Below are 22,002 nucleotides of genomic sequence, written 5' to 3'. Positions count from 1 at the left end.
AGCTCACAAGGAGAGTTTCTAAGCTTCAGAAAAACCTGCTCAGTAAGCTTTGGAGCAAATTAGGCATTCCTCAGGAATTACTGTACCCATTTTACATAACTCATTGTCAAACACTAGTTCAAATGATTATAACAAAATGGTGGAAAAGACACAGTAAAGTGGTCACGTGCTGTGACCTCTGGTGTTCAGAAGGGAACTACTTCTTCAGACTGGCATCTAGGTGCTTTTTAAGTTAAAAATTCTTCATTGAAATTAAAACCCTTCAAACCCTGACACATAGGTTGGAAACGGCAACTGGACAAGTTTAAGTCAGAAACGCTTACCTTGGCAAGATGTTGCTGAAATGGAGACAGAATGAGTAAAAGCAGGAAGCTGGGTTTACTGCTTCATTTAAATTAAGATTTTTTTGAACTTTTTTTTTTTAATTGATGGAAAAAAGGAAAGATGAAATTGATTCTCCTTGTGTTGAGGGGTAAAGTAAATGGGAAAAGGGTGGTGTTCGCCCAGTAAATACGCAAGTACACTTTCTGCACCAGATCACAGTGCAAGTCAGCACTTTCAGTAGTGTGTCATCAACATTCTTTGTTCTGATAAAATCCTACTCTAGGATTAATTGTTGTGGTTTGATGAAGACAATTAACCCTGTCAGGAAAATTCCCTTCATGAATTAATAAATGAATCAGTCTTCAGAGGATGAAAGTGCATTAATTTTGTTAATATTTATCAGTTCACAGTACACACTGCAATGTAACAAGGCAGAGACTTTCACTGGAGACTTAAGTAAAACAATCCTAAATCAGCCTGGCCCTGGCAATAAGGATTAGCATCTTGGAAGCTTAGAACTATCCATGCATGATAAAAGGTAGTCCTGGACAACAGGACAACAAGATAATGCCAGCTTCCCAGGCGCTATAACATGTCTCTGAAACCATCCATCATTGATTAGTAACTATCACAAGACTGACTCCACGGATGTCTGGATCATAGACAAACAGCAAGGATAATGCAGAGACACGGTTGTTTTGCAAAGTTTTGTTATGACTAATAATCAGTGGTGTGGGTGTTAAAGGATTAGTCAAATCACTTAATGCTTGAATAACCTGGATGCTCAAAGGCTACAAAGACCCTGTGTAAAACCACAATCTGGGTGCTCCAGTTTGTCTGGTACACCTCACACGTATGAACCCCTGCAATTTTACACTTTGTACTCTAGACTCCTTCCTCAGTTGGCACAGGCCAGATGCAAGTTTTCCTCACGCCTCCAAAAACCAGACAGTAAGCCCTCAAGGTAAAGTGACCAGCAGAAACACCAAATGGCAGCTTTTACCCTGTATATCTGTGATTACACCTACCCACTGAGTCCATAAACTCATGAAAAGTCCAAAAGTTCATTCTTTAAGACACTGGCTAAGCATTTAAATAAACCCTTTTATTCTGTGTCTCTTCCTCCCGCTGTGACTCGTACTCACCTACTCGCCAGCTCCCCCTGGGTTGCACTCACATTCTGAAGCACTGCCTCAAACTCTTCCCTCAAATGGCTGCAAGCAAGTCCCTGCACACACAGGGTGATGAAACAAGTGATGCTGGCTCACGTAGTGCTAGCCTCTCCTAATGCTCAGTTGTGTGTATGGCACAGAGGCCAACAGACCCTCTGCACACCACAAGCAACTGCAGAACTGCTTTCACACTCTTGGCCAGTGGACAAAGGCCGTTCGCCACAGGGAAGGTAATTAGAGCGCAATTAGTTGTTCTTCGCCAGTCATTTTGTTGTATTCGCATTCTGTGGCTCTCATACTGCTCTTTAAAACCAAACCATCTGGAAATAATCCTGTCAGCAAGCACTGCATCAGACGAGCAGGGCCTTCCCAGCGACGGGGCCACATCCACTTCCACTGGTCATGCTGTGCCAGTTTTCTCCTCACCATTCCCTTCATCAGCACAGGGCAGGAAGGTACAGGTCTTGCCCTGTCTGCTCAAGATGGGCTGCACATGTCCCGGTGCTTAAGGATCAGCCTGCTGGTAGGCTGCCCACCTGCGAGCCGCCAGTCACTTAGCTCCTGAGCGCTGGCACCAGCACCCCCACCTGGTTGTACTGTCCAGTCAGAGGGAAGCTCCTCCGGCACTGACATGCTCCCAGTGTGAAATACCCTTTGCCTCCTCACGCCCAGCTGCTCCAAACACCAATAAGCAGACACTCGTGCGTGTTTGGATTCTCACAGACACTCTGATTAAAGACTTGGAAAAACAGAATTTAAAAGTGCAGATGCAAGTAGCACCAGCAGTGAGATCTAGGGATGGAGATTTCATCCCCCATTCGCCTGCACACGTTAAGAGCAACACTAGCAAGCCTAAATAACGGGGTAACCTCATTCCCCAGTGTTTCTGAGTGTTCCCAGGAGAAAGCAGCCAAAGAAACTGGCAGGTAGAATGAAGAAAACTTCACTGCTGAAATAGGGAAAAGAAGTATAATTCAAAATGAAACTCTAGGCAAAACGAAAGTACTCATGTGTGGGAATAACAGATAGGAACCTGGGATCACTGTCAATTGCTATGAGAACAAAGGTGATCAGAACTGAAAATGTTCAAGAAATGTTCAAGGCCTTTGACACTGTCCCACACCACATCCTGGTCTCCAAGCTGGTGACACATGGGTTTGATTGGTGGACCATGAGATGGATAAGGAACTGCCTTGATGGCCGCACCCAAAGAGTGGCTGTCAATGGGTCCATGTCCAAGTGGAGGCCAGTGACAAGTGGAGTCCCTCAGTGATCAGTGGCACTGAGTGCACCCTCAGCAGGTTTGCTGATGACACCAAGCTGTGTGGTGCAGCAGACACACTGGAGGGCAGAGATGCCATCCAGAGGGACCTGGGCAGGCTGGAGAGGTGGGCACAAGCCAACCTCATAAGGTTCAACAAGACCAAGTGCAAGGTCCTGCATCTGGGTCAGGACAATCCCAAGCACAAATAGAGGCTGGGCAGTGAGTGGCTGGAGAGCAGCCCTGAGGAGAGAAACTTGGGGCTGCTGGTGGATGAGAAGCTCAACATGAACCAGCAGTGTACACTTGCAGCCCAGAGGGCAACCAGATCCAGGGCTGCATCAGGAGAAGTGTGGCCAGCAGGCAGAGGGAGGTGATTCTCCTCCTCTACTCTGCTCTGGTGAGACCCCACCTGGAGTACTGTGTCCAGTTCTGGAGCCCCCATTACAAGAAGGATGTGGACATGTTGGAGCATGTCCAGAGAAGGGCCATGAGGATGATCAGAGGGTGAAACACCTTTCCTATGAGGACAGCCTGAAAGAGTTGGGGCTGTTCAGTCTGGAGAAGAGGAGGCTTGAGATGACCTTCTTGTGGCCTTCCAGGATCTGAAGGGAGCCTACAAAAAGGTTGGGGAGGGACTTTTCAGGATATCAGGTAGTGACAGGACTAGGGAGAATGGAGCAAAGCTGGAGATGAGCAGGTTCAGACTGGATGTGAGGAGGAAGTTGTTCACCATACGAGTGGTGAGAGCCTGGAATGGGTTGTGCAGGGAGGTGGTTGAGGCCCCATCCCTGGAGGTGTTTAAGGCCAGGCTGGATGGGGCTGTGGCCAGCCTGATGTAGGGTAGGGTGTCCCTGCCCATGGCAGGGGGTTTGGAACTAGATGATCCTTGTGGTCCCTTCCAGCCCTGACTGATTCTGTGATCTCCAGAACCCAGCAGACTCTTCTTTTAAATGAGAAGACATGAGCTTGCATGGCACAAGCAGTATTTACAAGAAGTCTGCATGATGTTATCAACTGCAAAAGTCTCCAATTATTTCAGTATATAAGGGCATCTCCACGAGACCAGCTACCGGCCAATCTTCTGTGGCCCTTCAAGCTTTCCTGGAGCCCAAAAACCCAACAGAACAGAATTCAAGTTGCCTCCTCTTTCGCCCTATACCCATGTGGAAAAAAATCAGGCAAGACAAGAAATAAAAGGGTAAGCCAAGCCAAGAGTAGCCTTGTACTGATTTGGGAAGTTAAACAAAACAAAACAAAAAGTTACTTTCTAAACAAAAAATAAAAAGGTATTTAAGGAAGAGAAAGTTACAGAGGTATCAGGGAAAGGAACATATATAGACATACATGTACAAAATCAGGTTGGATGGCAGTGGATTAAATGGATTCTCCTTGGATGCAGGCCCCCACATGAGGTAGCAGGTCTGGCCACGTGTAGCAGGCCCAAGCCATGTGCTTATCAGGAGCAACAGCAGCAGGAGGTCGCAGAGAGGCAGAGGCAGGAGAAAGGCAGCTGCAGAAGGCCAGTGTGGACATAGCTACCTACCCAGAGGCACATAGCTATGAGCAAACTTTTCGTCCTCACCTAATTACAGATAACTTAGCCATGCAAACAACTGCAAGAAAAGCACATGGGGAAGTCTGCACAGAAATCCTGTGGGCGGAAGGCAGAACTCACTTCAGTTTCAGGCGCTGCGTATATTCCCCTCAGGGCCTCTGAGCTTGCACGTGTTGTTGAGGTTAAACTAGAAAGAAAAAACAGTAAGTGTCAAAACCCTTGGCAAATGTATAAACCCAGCATGGTGATTTTTTAACACCACAGCAAACATTAATGAGTTTACTTCCATGTCTAAGCTAAGTATTTGCCTGGATATAGCATCAGATGCTAAGCATGTGTAAGGTTTTTTTCTGCACAAGTAGAAACCAGCCTGACAGACAAACAATGGCCAACTCAGGCTGAATCACAAGCTTGAAAATAGGTCAGCTCTGAATTCATCACCACCAGACAGCACCAAATAGCTAAGTGCTCCGATATGCAATTCAGAAGAGATGTCTCCTGCTGTGCACAGCCAGTACTTTCATATTAACCTCACTCAGCATTTCTGCAGAGACTTTGCCAGTGAATAAACAGGCCATTGGTCAGTCAGTTTCAAAAGTGAATAACCAATCACTGTTGTGAGCATGCCAGTTGCTGGAAATCACTGCCTTGCATGGCTGTAGTTGTCTAGGGGGGAATCTGTTGTGGTTTCTTGTGATTAGAAACACTTCTTTACCAGTCTTCTCCTTTCAGGACGTGTAATGCAAACTTCCCATTACTCACAGGGTGTTAATGCTCTGATGTACACATCAAGGCTACCTGAGCATTGCCCCTGAAGGCCTTCTCATCTCCCTAGCTACATGGTGCACTTCTCCTGTAGGCTACATGAAGGCTGCCTGTCTTCACAAATACACTCTCCTGAGACACTAATGTGAACCAGATCAATAATAGATGACATACATATATTTGATAGCAGAATTAAGTGGAACACACACATATCTGATAGAAGAATAGCTGAGCTACCTCTTCAGAAAGTCTCTCATTATCAGTTCAAAGTTAATGAGTTTCAGTATGTGAACTCAGAAGTAGACTGATTCATAAGCAGAACCTAATCAAAAACCTGAAGCAGAGAGGCAATGCTGTCTTTTGGAAATCTGCACAACCAAGAGATACATCACCTTTAGACTCACAGCAGTTCTCTCTCTCTCCCCACATCCTGGAGCACAATTTAATTTATTGATCTGAGCTGCAATAATACAAGGTGAACATCAGAACTATGTTGGCCTAGACAGGCTTTTTTGGAGCAGGATATTTCTGGCAAATCCTGACAGCAGTATCATGCTCAACCCTTGTTTAAAGGAAGACTTGAACCCTCCCAAACAGTTTCATTTGTTTTAAAGACTCTCGTGGAACAGTTATAGCCTCTGTCAGGAGGCTACATAAATTTCAGAGAGTTTTAGATGGACATAACTGTATAGAAATTTTCTTAAAGAAAAAAAAATTGCAGAATCAAAGCATCCTGAGAGAGTTTGGGATCATGGACAGCTGGAAACAAGGACCTGGTGGACAACAGGGTGACCATGACCCAGCAATGTGCTGTTGTGGTCAAGAAGGCCAATGCCATCCTGGGATGTGTTAGGACTGTGGTTAGCAGGTTGAGAGAGGTTCTCCTCCTGCTCTGGTTTGCCCTGGTGAGGCCACATCTGGAACATTGCATCCAATTCTGGTGCCCTCAATTCAAGAAGGATCTCAGGGAACTTCTTGAAAGAGTCCAGCTGATAAAATGTGTGGAACATTGTTACGTGGAGAGACTGAGGGAGCTGGAGCTCTTTAGGCCAAGGAAGAGGACACTGAGATGTGACCTCCTTAATGTTTATAAATATGCAAAGAGTGAGTGTCAGGAGGACAGAGCCAGGCTCTTTTCAGCAACGTCCAATGATAGGACAAGGGGCAAAGGGTGCAAGGTGGAGCATAGGAGGTTTTACATGAACATATGGAAAAGCTTTTTCATCGTGAGGGTAAAGCACTGGAACAGGCTGCCCAGACAAACTGTGGAGCCTCCTTCACTGGAGACACTGAAAAACCTGCCTGGATGCATTCCTGTGTGACTTGCTCTAGGTGATCTCGCTCTGGCAAGGGGGCTGGACTGGATGATCCTTCAAGGTCCCTTTCAGGTCCTAACAATCTATGTGATTCTGTGTGATTTTTTTTTCTCCTCCACCTCTAGATGCAAACTGTTCTATCTGTCTTTCGTGGAATAGATCTGTTTCAAAAGCTCTATTATTTGGCTCATGTATCTAAGCACTGCGAAACTGAGAACATGAACCTTACAGCCCAGTTCTATTCTGCTTCTACCCATTACTTTGTCTTCATGAGGCCTGCTATAAGCCTTCACTAGCTAGACCACAACATATAGTAAAGGAAGTGCAGACCTCCAGACTTACCAAGAATATAAAATACAGCCAAACAAAATGGTAGTACCCAAGCCAGTAACCAGGTTTTCATCTCTGTGCAGGCCTTGACTAAATTCAGGTACACAGATTGTGATGTTCTGATTGTTTTCATCCAGGACTTCACAAAACAAAATAAACAAAAAGAACAGTCAGCAATGCTCATTTCACTCACTGCATTTCAAAACAGTCTTCAGACTGAAGGCTTTCAGTGAAATACTTTCATTACTTCAGACGCTGGGTTAAGTACATTACAGCTTCCTCTATCTATATTTTTTAAAGATCATAAATAAAAAACACTCTTCACATATGACTTGGCAGATTCAACATTTCAGGCAAAACAAAAATGCAGTTTAACAGGGTACTAAAATTACTTGTTTAATGGAAACACAACAAGGAAAAAAAGGCTGCTGGGTGTACTAAGAAACAAGAAGTTGGAAGTTTACCAACACTACTTTTGAGACTACACAGCCATGTAAGACCAAGATGGTAACAGACCTCAGACCATCATTTTTTTTGACAGCAGGGGTGTCTTGGGGACAACTATGACATCCATACTAAGTGGGAAAAAAAAAGTGGTGTGTAGTTCTGTTCTCAAACTGATATAAAGAGGACCAAAGACAAGGAGTTGCACCTGTTGCAGGCAACATTTCATCTTAACATCTAAAGCAAATACTACTTCTGGGTCCCAAGCAAGATTATTTTCCTAACATATAAACAAATCCTACTTCTAAGTCCCTGAAATGAAACCAGTTCAGTCCTTGATGTTCCAGGGTGCATCTGGCGTTTTGCTGTCTGCTTGGAATCAAGGTAAGGCAGAGTAGTAGCCTGCAGCACCACCCTGAAGCAAGAGATTATAGCTGCACTTTATTTCAAATCAAAAGCTCCAAAAGGTCGAGACAAGCTGTCTCTCCATCTTTCTTTCCTTCCAGCAGCCACACTGCAACACCACTGGGACTGTTTTTAGAGGCAGAGGGAAAAATGCAACAAAAGCTACACCAGGTTAAAAATAACTCCATCAGTCCCCTGACTCGGTGGAGGAGGATTTTGCATAGCCTTACAGGGTTGCACAAAAAGCTTCATCAGCACACAGCTGAGACAGCATGGAGGTGGGAGCAAAAGAAGGGATGACAAGCCTTCATGAAACACGTTGGCCAGAGATGCGCAGAATTCTCTACCTAAGTCCATCAGCAACGCCTCTGCAGCAAGGCAGGACCACTGTTTGGCACCAAAAAGCTAAGGCACAGGTTCAAGAATGAACCTTTGTTTGTCCATTCCTTCTCAGATATCTGTAACTCTGCTTTTTGGCTGTTTTTTGGATTTTTTTTTAAATAAGTATCTGTAGCCTGCATTTTCTCCAGCCATGATTTGCAAGGTGGCACATTTGCAAGGTACCCAGTTTCAAAGCGCCTCCCTGAAGCATGAGTCAGTATTATGTAAATTCATGTCAAATCTGAGTGACAGAACGTGGGATGCCTCACTAAGTGCCAGCACCCCATGCATTCTCCAGCACATGCTGAAGTAAAACCTGCCATTATGACAGTGTTTATAACACAGGGAGAAAGGAGCATCTCTGAGAACAAATGACAACTACAAGATTTTTCTGGCCTGGGAAGTCAAGGAGAAAAATCTAATACAGGAGGTCTGACAGAGTATGTTAGAAGCATACTCTGACAAATACACTTGCAATACATACATTCACTTAACTGCTGAAGGGTTTCTGACTGTCACAAGCATGAAATAACACAAGACCAATGATTTAATACCATACATCACTTTCTTCCTCTTTTTTCTTCCTTTTGCACTGTCTCAAGTCTTATGAGTAATTCAGATGCCTTCTAAATTAACTTCCATGTTCACATGAAAACACTTCTTAAGCTCCCAAAGTAAATCTTCCACCTAAATACTGTCTGATTGTCCTTCTCAAGTTTTGAATGCATTTGTGTGTGCTTTCCCACACAAGTGTGGCAGAGAGCTATTTTCTCCCATCTCTCCCCTTTCTCCTTGGAAGGTGTCTGTAAAAACTTCTCCTTCCTTCCAAAGCACTTATTTTCCTCTAGTTACTGTTGTTTCAGCTATTCAACACTAAAAACTGAGCATTAATGAAGAAAGGAGTTTTAGCATTAATATTCTGAACCAGAAAGGTTTTTTTTTTTAAGTTAAAAGAATGCTCCCTGTACAGAAAGATGAATCTGATACCCACCTGGGAAAAGGAAATAGTCATCAATTTTAGTGATTTTGGAGAATGCCAACTGCGTGTTCTTTCTGCTGCACAGGTCTGTTTTTAGTACTTGCAACTTCATATATGTAGGCCAGAACAGATTAAACCCTGCACTGCCATATCTCTGAGTTTGTTAATTCATGTTTGCTGAATTCTTCCTTTTAATACATGGCATATCTAAAACAATTTACACAAAGCACTTACTAGTTTCTGGTGGCTTGCTGGATAGTGCTGAGAATGTGAGATACATAACATAGCAGCTGATAATTCCAGATTGCAGCAAACCAGAATGGGGCTGGCCTTCACAAGAAAAAAGGGTAAAATAAGTGATTTTTGCAGACATTTTAACAAACAGAAAAATAAATTCATGTCCTTCAAGCAACAGTACACCGGTATCATAGAAGAGAAGAGTAACTTTTCTTTCTCACTTGAAGCAGTTCATAAATCACTAGTGCCAGTTTAGATGCCTTTCCACAGGCACGTAAAGCCTCTGTCCTTTAGTGCTGTTGGAGGTTTTAGAAAGGCATTAAGTACTCCCACCTAAGTAAAGAATCATCCCTCTGCTCCAGCCAAAAGCACCAGCTTTCCAAAAGCTACTGACAAGATGCCATGACAGTTGTATTTGCCCACAAAATATGTGTTAAACTCACCCAAAAATTTACAGATGCTGAATCACAGTCAAAAGTACATGGTAAACCAATGAGTTTGACAGCTATCACTCCACCTGCTACCACTGCAAGAGTTGTCTAAACTCCACAGCACATTACCAGCCACCAGCTGTGATTCTTCTGTACATTTTACACCTTTTTAGTTTTGGCAGATGAGCTGATTACCAGTGAAAGCACTTCATAGAGTTGATGAAGGGACAGGGGCAGAGCACCAGCTATGAGCTACCACGAGATCTGCCCAGAACATGGCTCATGCCTTCAGGCACATAGTTGTGGCAGCACCACAAACCCAAGAGGAGTAAAGGTCAGCAGACTCACAGTTCTGGACACAGGGAGATATAGCCACCAGCGACACAAAGAGGCACAGGCCACCGTTAACACCAATCATGACCTTGTTGTACATGCAGCCCTCTGAGCGTGTGTAGAAAAGCGCCATGAGGACCAGGGCTGCCACAGCAATGGAGTACAAGATGAGAGTGACGAGGGCAAGCAAACCATTCCACATCTGCTTGTGGTTTGCACCTGCAGTCCTGAGGAGAGAAAGACAGGCAGCTTATCTTTGTATCCCCTTCCTCAAAAAAGAAAACCTTAATACCTGAACAGTTCATATCCTCAAACACAAAAGACAACATGCAAACTCCTGAAGCATGTGCATGTCTCTATGCCAACACAAGTTCTTGCAAGGTTAGTGTTTATTTTCTGTATTATCATGCCCAGCTGTTCCTGTAACTATGTGTGACTCCTAGAATTTCCAGTTTTTGGGATCAGCCCATAAGCTTGTCTTAGCTCAATACTTCAGGGATTTCCTCAGTGGGAACGCAGCTACCTCAGAAAGCTCTTCAGAGACGGACAGCAAAGGTATATTGCTTGGCATGGCCTCACTTCTGCCTCTTGGACTCCCTTGACAGTTTTATGACCCTTTGGCTCAAAAATACTCCACTCTATTTGAGTCTATCCCACCAATTTCTCTCAGCTACAAGATGGTCTATCTTCAATTTCAAAATACCTCTTGCAAAGTTCACTGGGTTTTTTTTAGGACTAGCAACTGCAAAAGTTATTTTGGCACAAAAGGCTTTTCAGTGGACTCAAGGTTTTTCAGAATTTGTTGTTTTGTAGAAACATGACTTATATTAAAATTATCTAAGACAGGGAGTACTAAATTAAATGCTGTTGTTGGAAATCTTTCATCTACAGAAAAACACCTACAGTAACTAGAAGTAAAAATATCTGTGACTGTGGTGCAAACAGTTGATTACTGCTTATGATTAGTATTACCCAATCATTAGTGAAATATGTATGATTTTCAGTGAAAGATGACCATTAGTAAGCATGAAACGTAACAGGAATATATTCAGCTTTCCTGATTTAGAGGCAGACTGTAAAAGCCACGCAGCCAGGTGTCCAGCTTTGCTTTGCATGGAGATATGTGGTCAGAGCCAAATAGATAAAAACCCTCCCCTGAGGGCTGATCAGTGTGTGGGTGGAATCTAGTAGCAGAGTGAAGCCAGGTGCCTCTGCATTTGAAATCACATAAACTTATTTATTCAGAAAAATAAATAATTTTTTAAAAAAGCTGAGCCCTCTTGCAGTGACCTTGGAGACCTCACCTACAAGTGGGCACACTGCATAGGACTTCCCAGTTGCCAGGAAAAGCTCTCCAAACCCTTGCTGTAACCAAGCCCCTCCCAGTGACTGTAGATCTGGATGATCATAGAATCAACCAGGTTAGAAGAGACCTCTAAGATTGTCCAGTCCAACCTGTCACCCAGCCCTGTCCAATCCACTAGACCACAGCACTAAGTGATGGTAGAGTATTATTAGGGCAATTGATGACGTACCTTTCTTAATCGTTATAGCTAGCCTTATGTACTATTGATTAGGTGCACCACTATTGTGCTTCCATTTCCTTTTAGATAATTACTACTGTATATATATGTATTTAGATATCTATGTATTAAAGCATATTAACTTTACACCTTAAACTAGAGCCTGTGTTTTCATTTAGAACCCTGCCATTCAGCAAAACATTAATATAAGGAGTTCTCACTTCTTCATCACCTGAAAACAGCAAGCTAACAAAGCCTAAAGGTTTGCTAACACTTTTTCTGATCAGTTAGTATGCTAAAAATAACAAGAAAACTGGAAAGGTTTATAGAGCAGGAAAGGAGAGATAGAAAGGTTGGCGGTGGTGTCAGGAGTTCCTGTGAATATCTGGAAGAACAATGTTTTAAATTGATGAAAGGCTAAGAGGCGAGGAAGGTAATACCAAATGTGTTTAAACTACAAATTAAGTCAGTGTCAAAATGGGATTTATGAGGGTTGATAGGAGAATCTTGCATATTTAGATAAACACACATGAGCTGAAGAGAAACTAGCAGTTTCCATGTGAAGGAAAAAATATTACTGTGCCTTAAGCTGACATAAAAAGTGGGATTTGCCAGTTTACATCACAGCACACTGTTTCACTGTTACATTCTGCAAATCTACTTTTATTCTTTTGCACAACTTTGTTCAATAGCAAGTCTGCTTTCACATAACAATAAACCAGCCCAAAGTAAACAGTTTTTTACATTCCAATACACTGCTACTTATTAGAAAACATGTGATTGAGGTTAAGAACAGTGTATAAGCTATTAAGGAGGAAACATATCTGCTAGGGAAGGAGAAAGTGGATGAAGCAAAGATGAACAACTTTAAATACTGTCATTAAAATATCTTATTTCAAAAATTACATCCATGCCAAGAAATGCACTCTTCAGGAGTCCACAAGAATGTTATTCAAGTAATTAGTTGTCCAACACATACCAATTTTTATTCCATTTGTGTGCAAACTCAACAAGCAGGATGAGCTGAATGGCAATGAAAAGGAACCCTCCTGTCGCTCCTATGTATCGCCAGGCTGCAAGGCAGAAAGGCAGAAAACAGGTCAAATTGCACTCATCTTTTTAATTACTGTCTAGGCAGTCTGAATATCTCAAGCCTGCAGGTGTAGCAAGACATGCAGCTGGGTGCTGCACTTTGGCCACAACAACCCCATGCAGAGATACAGGCTGGGGTCAGAGTGGCTGGAGAGCAGACAGAGAGGGATCTGGGGGTGCTGATTGATACCCGCCTGAACATGAGCCAGCAGTGTGCCCAGGTGGCCAAGAGAGCCAGTGGCATCCTGGCCTGCATCAGGAATGGTGTGGTCAGCAGGAGCAGGGAGGTCATTCTGCCCCTGTACTCTGCACTGGTTAGACCTCACCTTAAGTACTGTGTTCAGTTCTGGGCCCCCCAGTTTAGGAGGGACACTGAGATGCTTGAGCATGTCCAGAGAAGGGCGACGAGGCGGGTGAGAGGCCTTGAGCACAGCCCTACGAGGAGAGGCTGAGGGAGCTGGGGTTGTTTAGCCTGGAGAAGAGGAGGCTCAGGGGTGACCTTATTGCTGTCTACAACTACCTGAGGGGTGGTTGTGGCCAGGGGGAGGTTGCTCTCTTCTCTCAGGTGGCCAGCGCCAGAATGAGAGGACACAGCCTCAGGCTGTGCCAGGGGAAATTTAGGCTCGAGGTGAGGAGAAAGTTCTTCACTGAGAGAGTCATTGGACACTGGAATGGGCTGCCTGGGGAGGTGGTGGAGTCGCCGTCCCTGGGGCTGCTCAAGGCAAGATTGGACGTGGCACTTGGTGCCATGGTCTAGCCTTGAGAATTGTGGTAAAGGGTTGGACTTGATGATCTGTAAGGTCCCTTCCAACCTTGTTGATACTGTGAAAAGATTTCAGCTGAAAGGCCAGCTCAGCTAACTCAAGATTAGCTATCTGATGAATTCAGCTTGCAACCTGCTGCACTTCCAAAACAAGCTGGCTGGAACATTTACTGAGTTTCCCTAACATAGAAAATGTTTGTGAAGACTAAGAGTTACTCTATTCAGACAGAAAATACTGAAACTTTTATTCGTGACGGGTGGAAGGGAGGTGGTGTGAAAGCATTTCACAGGAACCTAAACCCTGAAATTGCAAGGTACTGGAAACCAGGACTAAAAAAGGCAGCTTCTTCCCCTGCAGATTCCAGTAACAGAGTAAAACAAAGGCGGAGCTTATCTATTTGCACATGCTGTCAAGGGCCACTCCCCAGGAGACAGGAACACTTGGCATTCACTGACTAGTTTTTAAGACAGGTTGACTAATCATTGACCTACATAGGGTAGCTGTTTGTGTATGCCAGAAAACAGATCTCCTATGTGCAACATCAGATGTCTGTGAGGAAATACAGACACCTGTTTAAAGTTTTAGTTTAAACTACAACTTCTGCTGCTGTGCAGTGCATAGCTGATAAAATGACTCCACGTGTGTGGCTGGTTTCAGCAAAGACAACCAGGGGAGTGGGAGCGCCTTAGCAAAGTTCAGCCATATCCTACCATTGTGTTTTCCTTTCATAAAAAAACTTGTGTAAGTGAAGTGGAAGAACAGAATAGTTAGGGTACATTACTCTTAACAGATGATGTAGTGACTGACTTTATTTTGGTTTTGATTCACCATGAGCTCATTACTTGAAAAAAAGCAGAAAATGCCACTGTGAGGTTTTGTTAAAAACACCATAGGCACTTGATAAGGCTCCTGTTCTTGAACAAAACCAAATCTGGAAGAAGCTAGCACGTTAAAAAGTATGTTAAAAATAGCTGTGCATGTGTATCTGGGAGAGAGAGAGGAGGAAAAAGTAGAACACCAATGGAGTAATTAGCCAGACCCTCACAATCTCTCACTGCCACAGGCAAGACAACTGCAGGATGTTTTATGGATCAATTAATTGTAAAGTTAGCACAGCCACTGTGGACTTAACACTATAGCCCCCACAGGATCATAAGATGTTAGGGGTTGTGAGGGACCTCTGGAGCAATTTGAGTCCAACCCCCCTGCCAGAGCAGAGCCATAAAATTTAGCAGAGGTCACAAAGGAATGCATCCAGAAGGGTCTTGAAAGTCTCCAGAGAAGGAGACTGCACAACCTCTCTGGGGAGCCTGTTCCAGTGCTCCATGACCCTTACAGAAAAGTTCTTCCTCGTGCTGAGGTGGAGCTTCCTGTGCTGTAGTTACATCCATTGCCTCTTGTCCTATCAGAGTGCAAGTGAGCAGAGTTTGTCCCCTCCTTCTTGACACTTAGCCCTCAAATATTTATAAACATTTATTAAATCTCCTCTCAGTCTTCTCCCCTCCAGACTATGAAGCCCCAGGTCTCTCAGCCTTTCCTCATAAGGCAGTGCTTCAGTCCCTTAATCACCCTTGCGGCCCTCCACTGGACTCTCTCAAGTAGGTCCCCGTCCCTCTTGAACTGGGAAGCCCAGAACTGGATGCAATATTCCAGGTCAGGTCTCACCAGGGCAGAGTAGAGAGAGAGGAGAACTTCCCTTGATCTGCTGGACACACTCTTTTTAAGGCACCCCAGGATCCCATTGGCCCTCTTGGCCACATGGGCATGTTTTCATCCTATGGATAACTTCTTGTCCACCAGGACTCCCAGGTCCTTCTTCATGGGAATGCTCTCTAGCAGATCACCTCCTAGCCTGTACTGGTGCAGTTTATCACTCCTTGACAGGTGCAGGACTCTGCACTTATCCTCAGGCTCCTCTTTGGCCAGCTCTCCAGTCTGTCCAAGACTCACTCAATGGCTGCACAGCCTTCAGGTGCGCCAGCCAAGCCTTCCAGTTTGGTGTTGTCAGCAAACTTGCTGAGCAGTCTATGCCCTCCTCAATGTCATTGGTAAAGACAAACCTTTAAACTTAGTGCTTGCATCTTGTGCTCTTCTCCACGATTAACAAACTGCTAATGATGGAGAGCATGAAAAGAGCTTTTCTTCAATTCTAAGAAAAAATAATCAAACTGAGAGTGCTCAAAACAAAACTGCCAAAAACCCAAACCCCACAGCAGTCTAAATTGCTTGATGGGAGGGGGGGGTGGGGAAAGGAAAACTACACAATACATAGATTACCTGTAAATCTCAAATTCAGAGCCTAAATGGAGTTGCAAGTGCAGAATACAGCTCTAGAGAGAAAGTTAAGAGCTGGAATGGGGAAGAATGAATGTTATACTGTATCACCAGACTAGCTTAGACTGCTATTGAGACACTGCACTCCAGCCAGCACAAAAACTCCAGCTTCACCTTTTCCTAACACAGTTAAGTTCCTGACAATTTTTCATCATGGAAAGGATTCCCTGCAAAAATGACAAGCAGTCTTGCATGCTCAGGAATAAAATGCATTGTATCATCACATCTGTATAAACCAGACCGGATCATAGAATGCGCTGGGCTGGAAGGAACCTCCAAAAGTCACCTAGTCCAATCCCCTCTGCAGTCAGAAGGGACATCAGTATGGACCCCTGAGAGACATCACTTGTCATTGCCCTCCATGTGGACTTCAAGCACCACCTTCTGGATGCCATCATCCAGGCAATTCCTTACCCACTGAACAGTCCACCCACCAAATCCATACCTCTCCAACTTGGTAAGATGTTGTGGGGACCATGTCAAAGGCCTTGCAGAAGTTCAGATAGGTCACATCCACAGATTGTCCCTTATTTACTGCCATAGTCACTTTCTCATAGAAAGCCACTGAGTTGTTCAGACAGGATTTGCCCCTAGTAAAGCCCTGCTGGCTGTCCTGAGTCACCTCCCTGTCCTCCATGTGCCTCAGCATGTCATCTAAGAGGATCTGTTCCATGACTTTCCCAGGCATGGAGGGGAGGCTGACAGGTCAGTAATTCCCAGGGACCTACCTTCCACCCTTTTTAAAAATGGGTGCAATGTTTCCTTTCCTCCAGACTTCAGCTGACTGTTAAAATATCACAGAGAGTGGCTTGGAAACTACATCAGCTAATTCCCCCAGGACTCTGGAATGCATTTCATCAGGTCCTATGGACTGAAGAATATGAACTGAATATGAGCAACCACTGTGATTCCTGGCTTGTAGTAAATGCTGTGGCCAGCAGGAGTAGGGAGGTGACTGTCCCCTTGTATTTGGCTTTGGTGAGGCCACACCTAGAGTATTGTGTTCAGTTTTGGACACGACAATACAAGAGAGATGTGGAGGTGCTGGAGTGGGTCCAGGAGGGCAACAAAGCTGATGAAGGGCCTAGAGAATAAATCTTATGAGGAGTGACTGAGGGAGCTGGGGCTGTTTAGTTTGAAAAAGGCTGAGGGGAGGCCTCATTGCTGTCTACAACTACTTAAACAGATATTGCAGAGAGGCTGCTGCTGGTCTCTTCTTACAGGAAACTGGAGACTAAACAAGGGGGAATGGCCTCAAGCTGAGACTGGGTAGGTTTAGATTGGACATTAGAAAAAAAGTTTTTCACAGAGATTGGTTAGGCACTAGTGGAATGAGCTGCCCAGGGAGGTGGTTCAGTTCCCAACTCTGGGTGTGTTTAGAAGTCTTTTGGATGTGGTGCTTGGGGATGTGGTTTAGAGTGGCTCTTCTAGAGTAGTGTTATAGGTTGGACTTGGTGATCCTGAGGGTCTTTTCCAACCTAGATGTTTCTGCGATTCTGTGTGACTTATGTACCTTCAGGCTCCTCTGATGACCATGCACCTTAGATAATAAGGACAAGCACAGCCATACCATGACTTCTCAAAGGAGGAGAGGAACACCTTTCACATCTGAAGCAAGACCAAATAGCTGGTAAAAGCAAGAAACTGAATTACATGTATCAGTGGCTTACCTGAAGTGGTTTTTACCTTAGTTTCCCAGAACACAGAGCTCATATATGTCTGTCCATTTTGTCCTCTTCCCTTATGTTACTCCCTCCCCTTCTAAACACCTGGCTAGTGAAGATGGGTGATGAAAATGAAGGTAACCAAGCAAGCCTTAATAGAAGCTGGCAGCACACAACCACTCCTCTGCATTACTGATCCCACCTTTTCCCACCTGCCAGACTCAACATTTTAAGGTCTTACAAGCACCTGGTAAACTGAAGAGCACAAACTTGACTTGGTATCACTGGGATTTCTGCTCCTAGCCTATAAAGGCCTACAAGAAGCCCCTTCTAGAGATGTCATTTAAGCATCTGTCTGTGCTGTGCTAGGGCATCTCCCAAACCTGGAAATTCTTCAGGCATGCCAGCAGGCAACTTGCAATACAACCAAAAAACTAAGATTACTTTACTGAATTCATGCCACTAGCCTCAAAGTTAAAAACATTCCATATTCTTCAATTCCACTGCAGGCTTCCAGCAGCAAACAACAGCACCTGACAGGTTGCGTAGTGCTCTTCAGCGACGACACCTCTCCACCACGCAGCACAGACTTTGGCTGCTGTGCTATGGCAGAGCTACTTGCACAAGCCAAGCTAACATGGCTCTGTACTCTTGAATTAACACTCTTTTTGTGCTCTATTATGTCCTCTTGCTTGTTAAAGAATTTGCAAGACAGCAATAATTTAACCTACCTAATCAGCTTGCTCTTGGTCAGGAAAAAACAAGCTCTTTTCTGCATTCACACAGAGACCACAATCTCTGTGAACACAGTCCCCATCAAAAAGCTCCAAATACTTCTTTGCACCTGAACTATGCTGGCTTTACTTGAAGAAATATGACAATATTCATGTTTATCACCTCTTTAGGAGTTATAGCCACTCACAAGGTAGTTCAGAACTAAACAGTGTAACAAAAAAGAAGGACATACCATTGAGGAAAGTGTCCTGATCAGGAATGAAGAAGGCTCCTGAGCACATTGCTGCGAGAAGTATAAGTTTAATAAGCCAGAATCTGGATGAGGGGAGGGAAAAAAAAAGTCATCTGGTTGTAACAGGAAATCAGAGGTCTTCAAATGAAGTACCATAAGAAATCTTTATTAAAGCCTAACAACAGAAAAAAGCAGCTTTTGATGACCAGTTGCCACTTGTCCCAGGTTGAGACTTATAGGGTTAAAAACATTTTCTGGGGACTAGAAGATTATTATTCAATCCCATAATTCTGCTATCTCTTTATAGACTGACAACAAGGTCAGTTCGCTCTCCTTTCCTCCTCCTCCTCCTGCCCTGAGTGTGTGGTGGGAGCCAATTTATTGGGAACATGTAAGCAGTAGGCCTCTTGGATGGCAGAGGCATTGGGGTGGGGGGAGGATTGGAGCACTAGGGAGTGTAGATATAGTTTTTTTGGGGATGGGGGAAACTTCAAGGGGGTTTGCCATGGTAATTGCTTTTATAATGTCTATTGCTGTTTTCTCTCTCCAAATATAATTCTGAATTTTCTCTCCAAATTTGCTTTGAGAGTTTAATCTCTGTCGGCTCTCTTTAAAAAACCCACGACAGCCACTTTAGTCACTTTCCACTTGACCACATTATTTCTGACAAAACTTTTGTTTGGTTTGGGTTTTTCTCTCTTTGCCTGGTACCCAACTGGAAGGTAAACAGCTGCCCACTTGTGGAAGGTGGGCAGCATAAATCTACAAGAAGAAGTGGAAATTCAGCAATCAAATACTCACCCATTATGAATGTATGCTCGACAACTTTTGCTGCTGTTAACCTTGATGGTGAACAAGAAGAATAAAAAGAAGAAACAGGCCATTCCAAAACAGACTTTGTACACTGCAGTGTATCCCACCAACTTCTCACACATCTCTCCTGCCTGAATACCTTTGCACATTTCCTTGTAGAAGGGAATCTGAAAAGCAAAACAAGTTGCAAGCCTTTAGACAGGACACAGGGCTCACTGTAACCAGCATGCCGCCATCTATTCACCACTGATTTTTCACTGGCTTAATGCCTTGCATGCTTGATAAGTCTCACTCCGGATTTAAAAGTTCAAGGGACATAAACAAATGTAAACCACAAAGGACCAGAACTTTCCAGAGGCTCCGCTCTCAGTTCCTTCCAGATGCTTTGTACAATTCCACATGCCTTTCCTTCAGCTGTGTTGGCTTAAGCTATCCCTGCCCCTTTCTGCTTATCCATTAACCTCAAGGGCTCTCTCCCTTCTTTCCATGCTTTACAGCAAAAGACTTGGATTGATTTGCAGCAAAAGACTTTGACTGCTTCAGTAATCCAGTTTATAAGAGCCAGGCCAGTGGTTTTTATCAGCAGAAGGGGCATGAACAAGGCTACAGGGCAGGAAGCTCTGGTTCATGCTTCCCTTGGTGGAAATGAAGACCAAAGCACACCCAAGCAGCACAGGGCCAGCAAGCTCCCATCTCTCTATCACAGCCTCTGAAAGGGAGTTGTGCCAGTTGCCCTGATTTTGTTTTAAATTAACAGGGGCAGGAAAATTCCACCTTTCCCTTGCCTCGTTAAATATTTGCCTTTAGGGCCTTGCTCCTGTTGTAAGTGGAAAGCAAACAGATGCACATTTTGGCTTCTGTTTCATCAGGCAGATACGATGCTGAGAGCTCATAACAGCAAGTCTGTGTGTCCAGGACCCACTCCTGTGGGGTGCTTCTGTGCAGACACTCCCTGGCAGCTGTACAGACATGCAGGCATTTAATTGGAAAAAGCACTGTCTATTTCAAAGAAAGAAGGGCCTCTCTGCATGCTCACAGCCCTCAGATGAGGCTTGTGAGACCTGTCAAGCAACACATCAAACCCTCCAAAGCTGATCACTGCTACCTGCAAAAATAACTGGAGAAGAAATGAGACAACATGTGACAGGACATGGCATGCACAAACAAATAACTCAAGTAAAGGAAATGGGAATCAGACTACAGAAAGCATTTGGCCAGGCCAGATTTTCCTTAGGAAAAACATACAAATACTGTGGGCAACACCATTCTTGAACATTTCCAAGAATTAGTGTAGGTACAAGTTTCTCCCTTCTTCAGCAGGCAAGCCAGTACACAAAATCAGTAGAGAAGCACCAAGAGTAAGTGATCAGGAAGTGTTCTTAGATGGATAGAAACCCATTTGAGATGTAGTAAACATGGGATAAACACATAAAGTGCCGTCTTTCAGCTACCAGGCTCTAGAAGTCTGCTTTCCTTGCAAAATGTGCAACTTCCCATCTTGTACCAGCAACCCAAGGCAGCCAGGAGATCAACAGCCTTCCCAGCAACTTCCCAGAAAGAGCAAATATTTCAGCAGCTCACAGCACTATTGAGTTGTTTTGATAAGGTTAGCAAACCTAACTACAGCACCAAGCTTATTCTGGGTGGAATAGAAGCAACTGAAGAGATGTAAAGGAGGTCTCAATGCAGCTGTGTACTGTTCTAGGAGCAGATTCAAGCTGAGCCACAGTGAGATGCTCTTTCAGGAAGAACTCAGAAATGAGTAGCCACTGTGTAAGACACTGGACAGTAAAAAAAAGTAGCTGTGCCTAAAATACACCCAGGACTTATTAGAGAGCTCCTGAAAAACTGTCTGGAGCATCAGTGATGCCTTTGCCAGATCTTGGAAGACAATGAAATGTCAGACTAGCCAAACATGCCAGCATTCAAAATAAGCAAATAGATTGACTGGAATAATTAAGAGACCTATAAGTGCCACAGTGACATCCAGGCAAGCCAAGGTGCCGCAGCAATGCCAGGGAAAGCAAATGGGCTTTCCAGTCTTTGGATTCAATATTCCTCAGTCAGAAGAGATTTCAAGTATGCATAATATTAAATTAACAATATTTTTGAGAAAATAAAGTATTTGTTTGATGTAAATGACAGTAGCGAACAGGGATAGACTTCTGTAATATCTGTGTTTGGTACCAAAACAGCGTTTTGCTATAAAACCTGGAGAACAAAATGAAGAGACACTATGAAATTTGATTAATCAACAAGATAATTAAAAACAGATGTCTGGGTAACTGCAAATGGGCATCTTCTTTAATTGCATAAGCTTCTACAGAGATCTTGATGGGATTTTTGACCCTACATGTTCTTTTCTCCAGTTAGTAGTAATTTCTTTACAAAAAGAGCATGGATGGATTCACAACAGCTCGGTTTGTGTCTACACAAGCACCTAAGAGCTCAGCCACCATGTAGTATGCACAATACACAGCAGCAAGCAATGATCACAGGAATAGTCTAGCAGCACTGAACTGCTAGACCCACGACCCTGAAGGAACAAAACAAGAATAAAACCAAACTCTTTGGGACCCCACAAGATAATAAACACAAGGACAATGCTGCAGACAGAAGAGCTGATGTAATGAAAAAGGCATGTGAGATGATTGTCTGCTGCTGGGAACAATTTATCAAGTGATTTCTTCACTGAAAGTTTATAATAATTTTTTTTTTTAATTCTGTATCCTCTGAAACATACTCAGATGTTGAGCATCCTGCCCAGCCTATGCGATTCACCAAGCTTTCCATTTGCCATGTAGTTCTGCCAGACATTAAGTCACAGATTAGTTATCTGCTAAATGTGCTCCAATGAAATACCTACTTCTGTATCTTTAAAAGCAACATAAGCTACATTCTTTGGCCTC

The 22,002-nt window shown here is 43.9% G+C and overlaps 1 protein-coding gene across 1 annotated transcript in view; it reads right to left on the bottom strand.

The window, feature by feature from the left end:
* The window catches only part of SERINC5 (serine incorporator 5), a 53,174-nt gene that overhangs the window by 9,802 nt on the left and 21,370 nt on the right, over positions 1-22,002 (bottom strand). Inside the window, exons 3-9 of the mRNA XM_064176504.1 lie at positions 19,082-19,260; positions 18,281-18,363; positions 12,439-12,532; positions 9,952-10,163; positions 9,170-9,265; positions 6,739-6,865; positions 4,436-4,502 (exon numbers count right to left, since the gene is read on the bottom strand). Of these exons, the coding sequence (XP_064032574.1) occupies positions 4,436-4,502; positions 6,739-6,865; positions 9,170-9,265; positions 9,952-10,163; positions 12,439-12,532; positions 18,281-18,363; positions 19,082-19,260 (858 nt within the window). The remainder of the gene's footprint in view (positions 1-4,435; positions 4,503-6,738; positions 6,866-9,169; positions 9,266-9,951; positions 10,164-12,438; positions 12,533-18,280; positions 18,364-19,081; positions 19,261-22,002) is intronic.

This window comes from Pogoniulus pusillus, chromosome Z (assembly GCF_015220805.1).
Source record: "Pogoniulus pusillus isolate bPogPus1 chromosome Z, bPogPus1.pri, whole genome shotgun sequence".
NCBI classification, from domain to species: domain Eukaryota; kingdom Metazoa; phylum Chordata; class Aves; order Piciformes; family Lybiidae; genus Pogoniulus; species Pogoniulus pusillus.
This window is presented reverse-complemented; position numbering and strand designations above follow the sequence as displayed.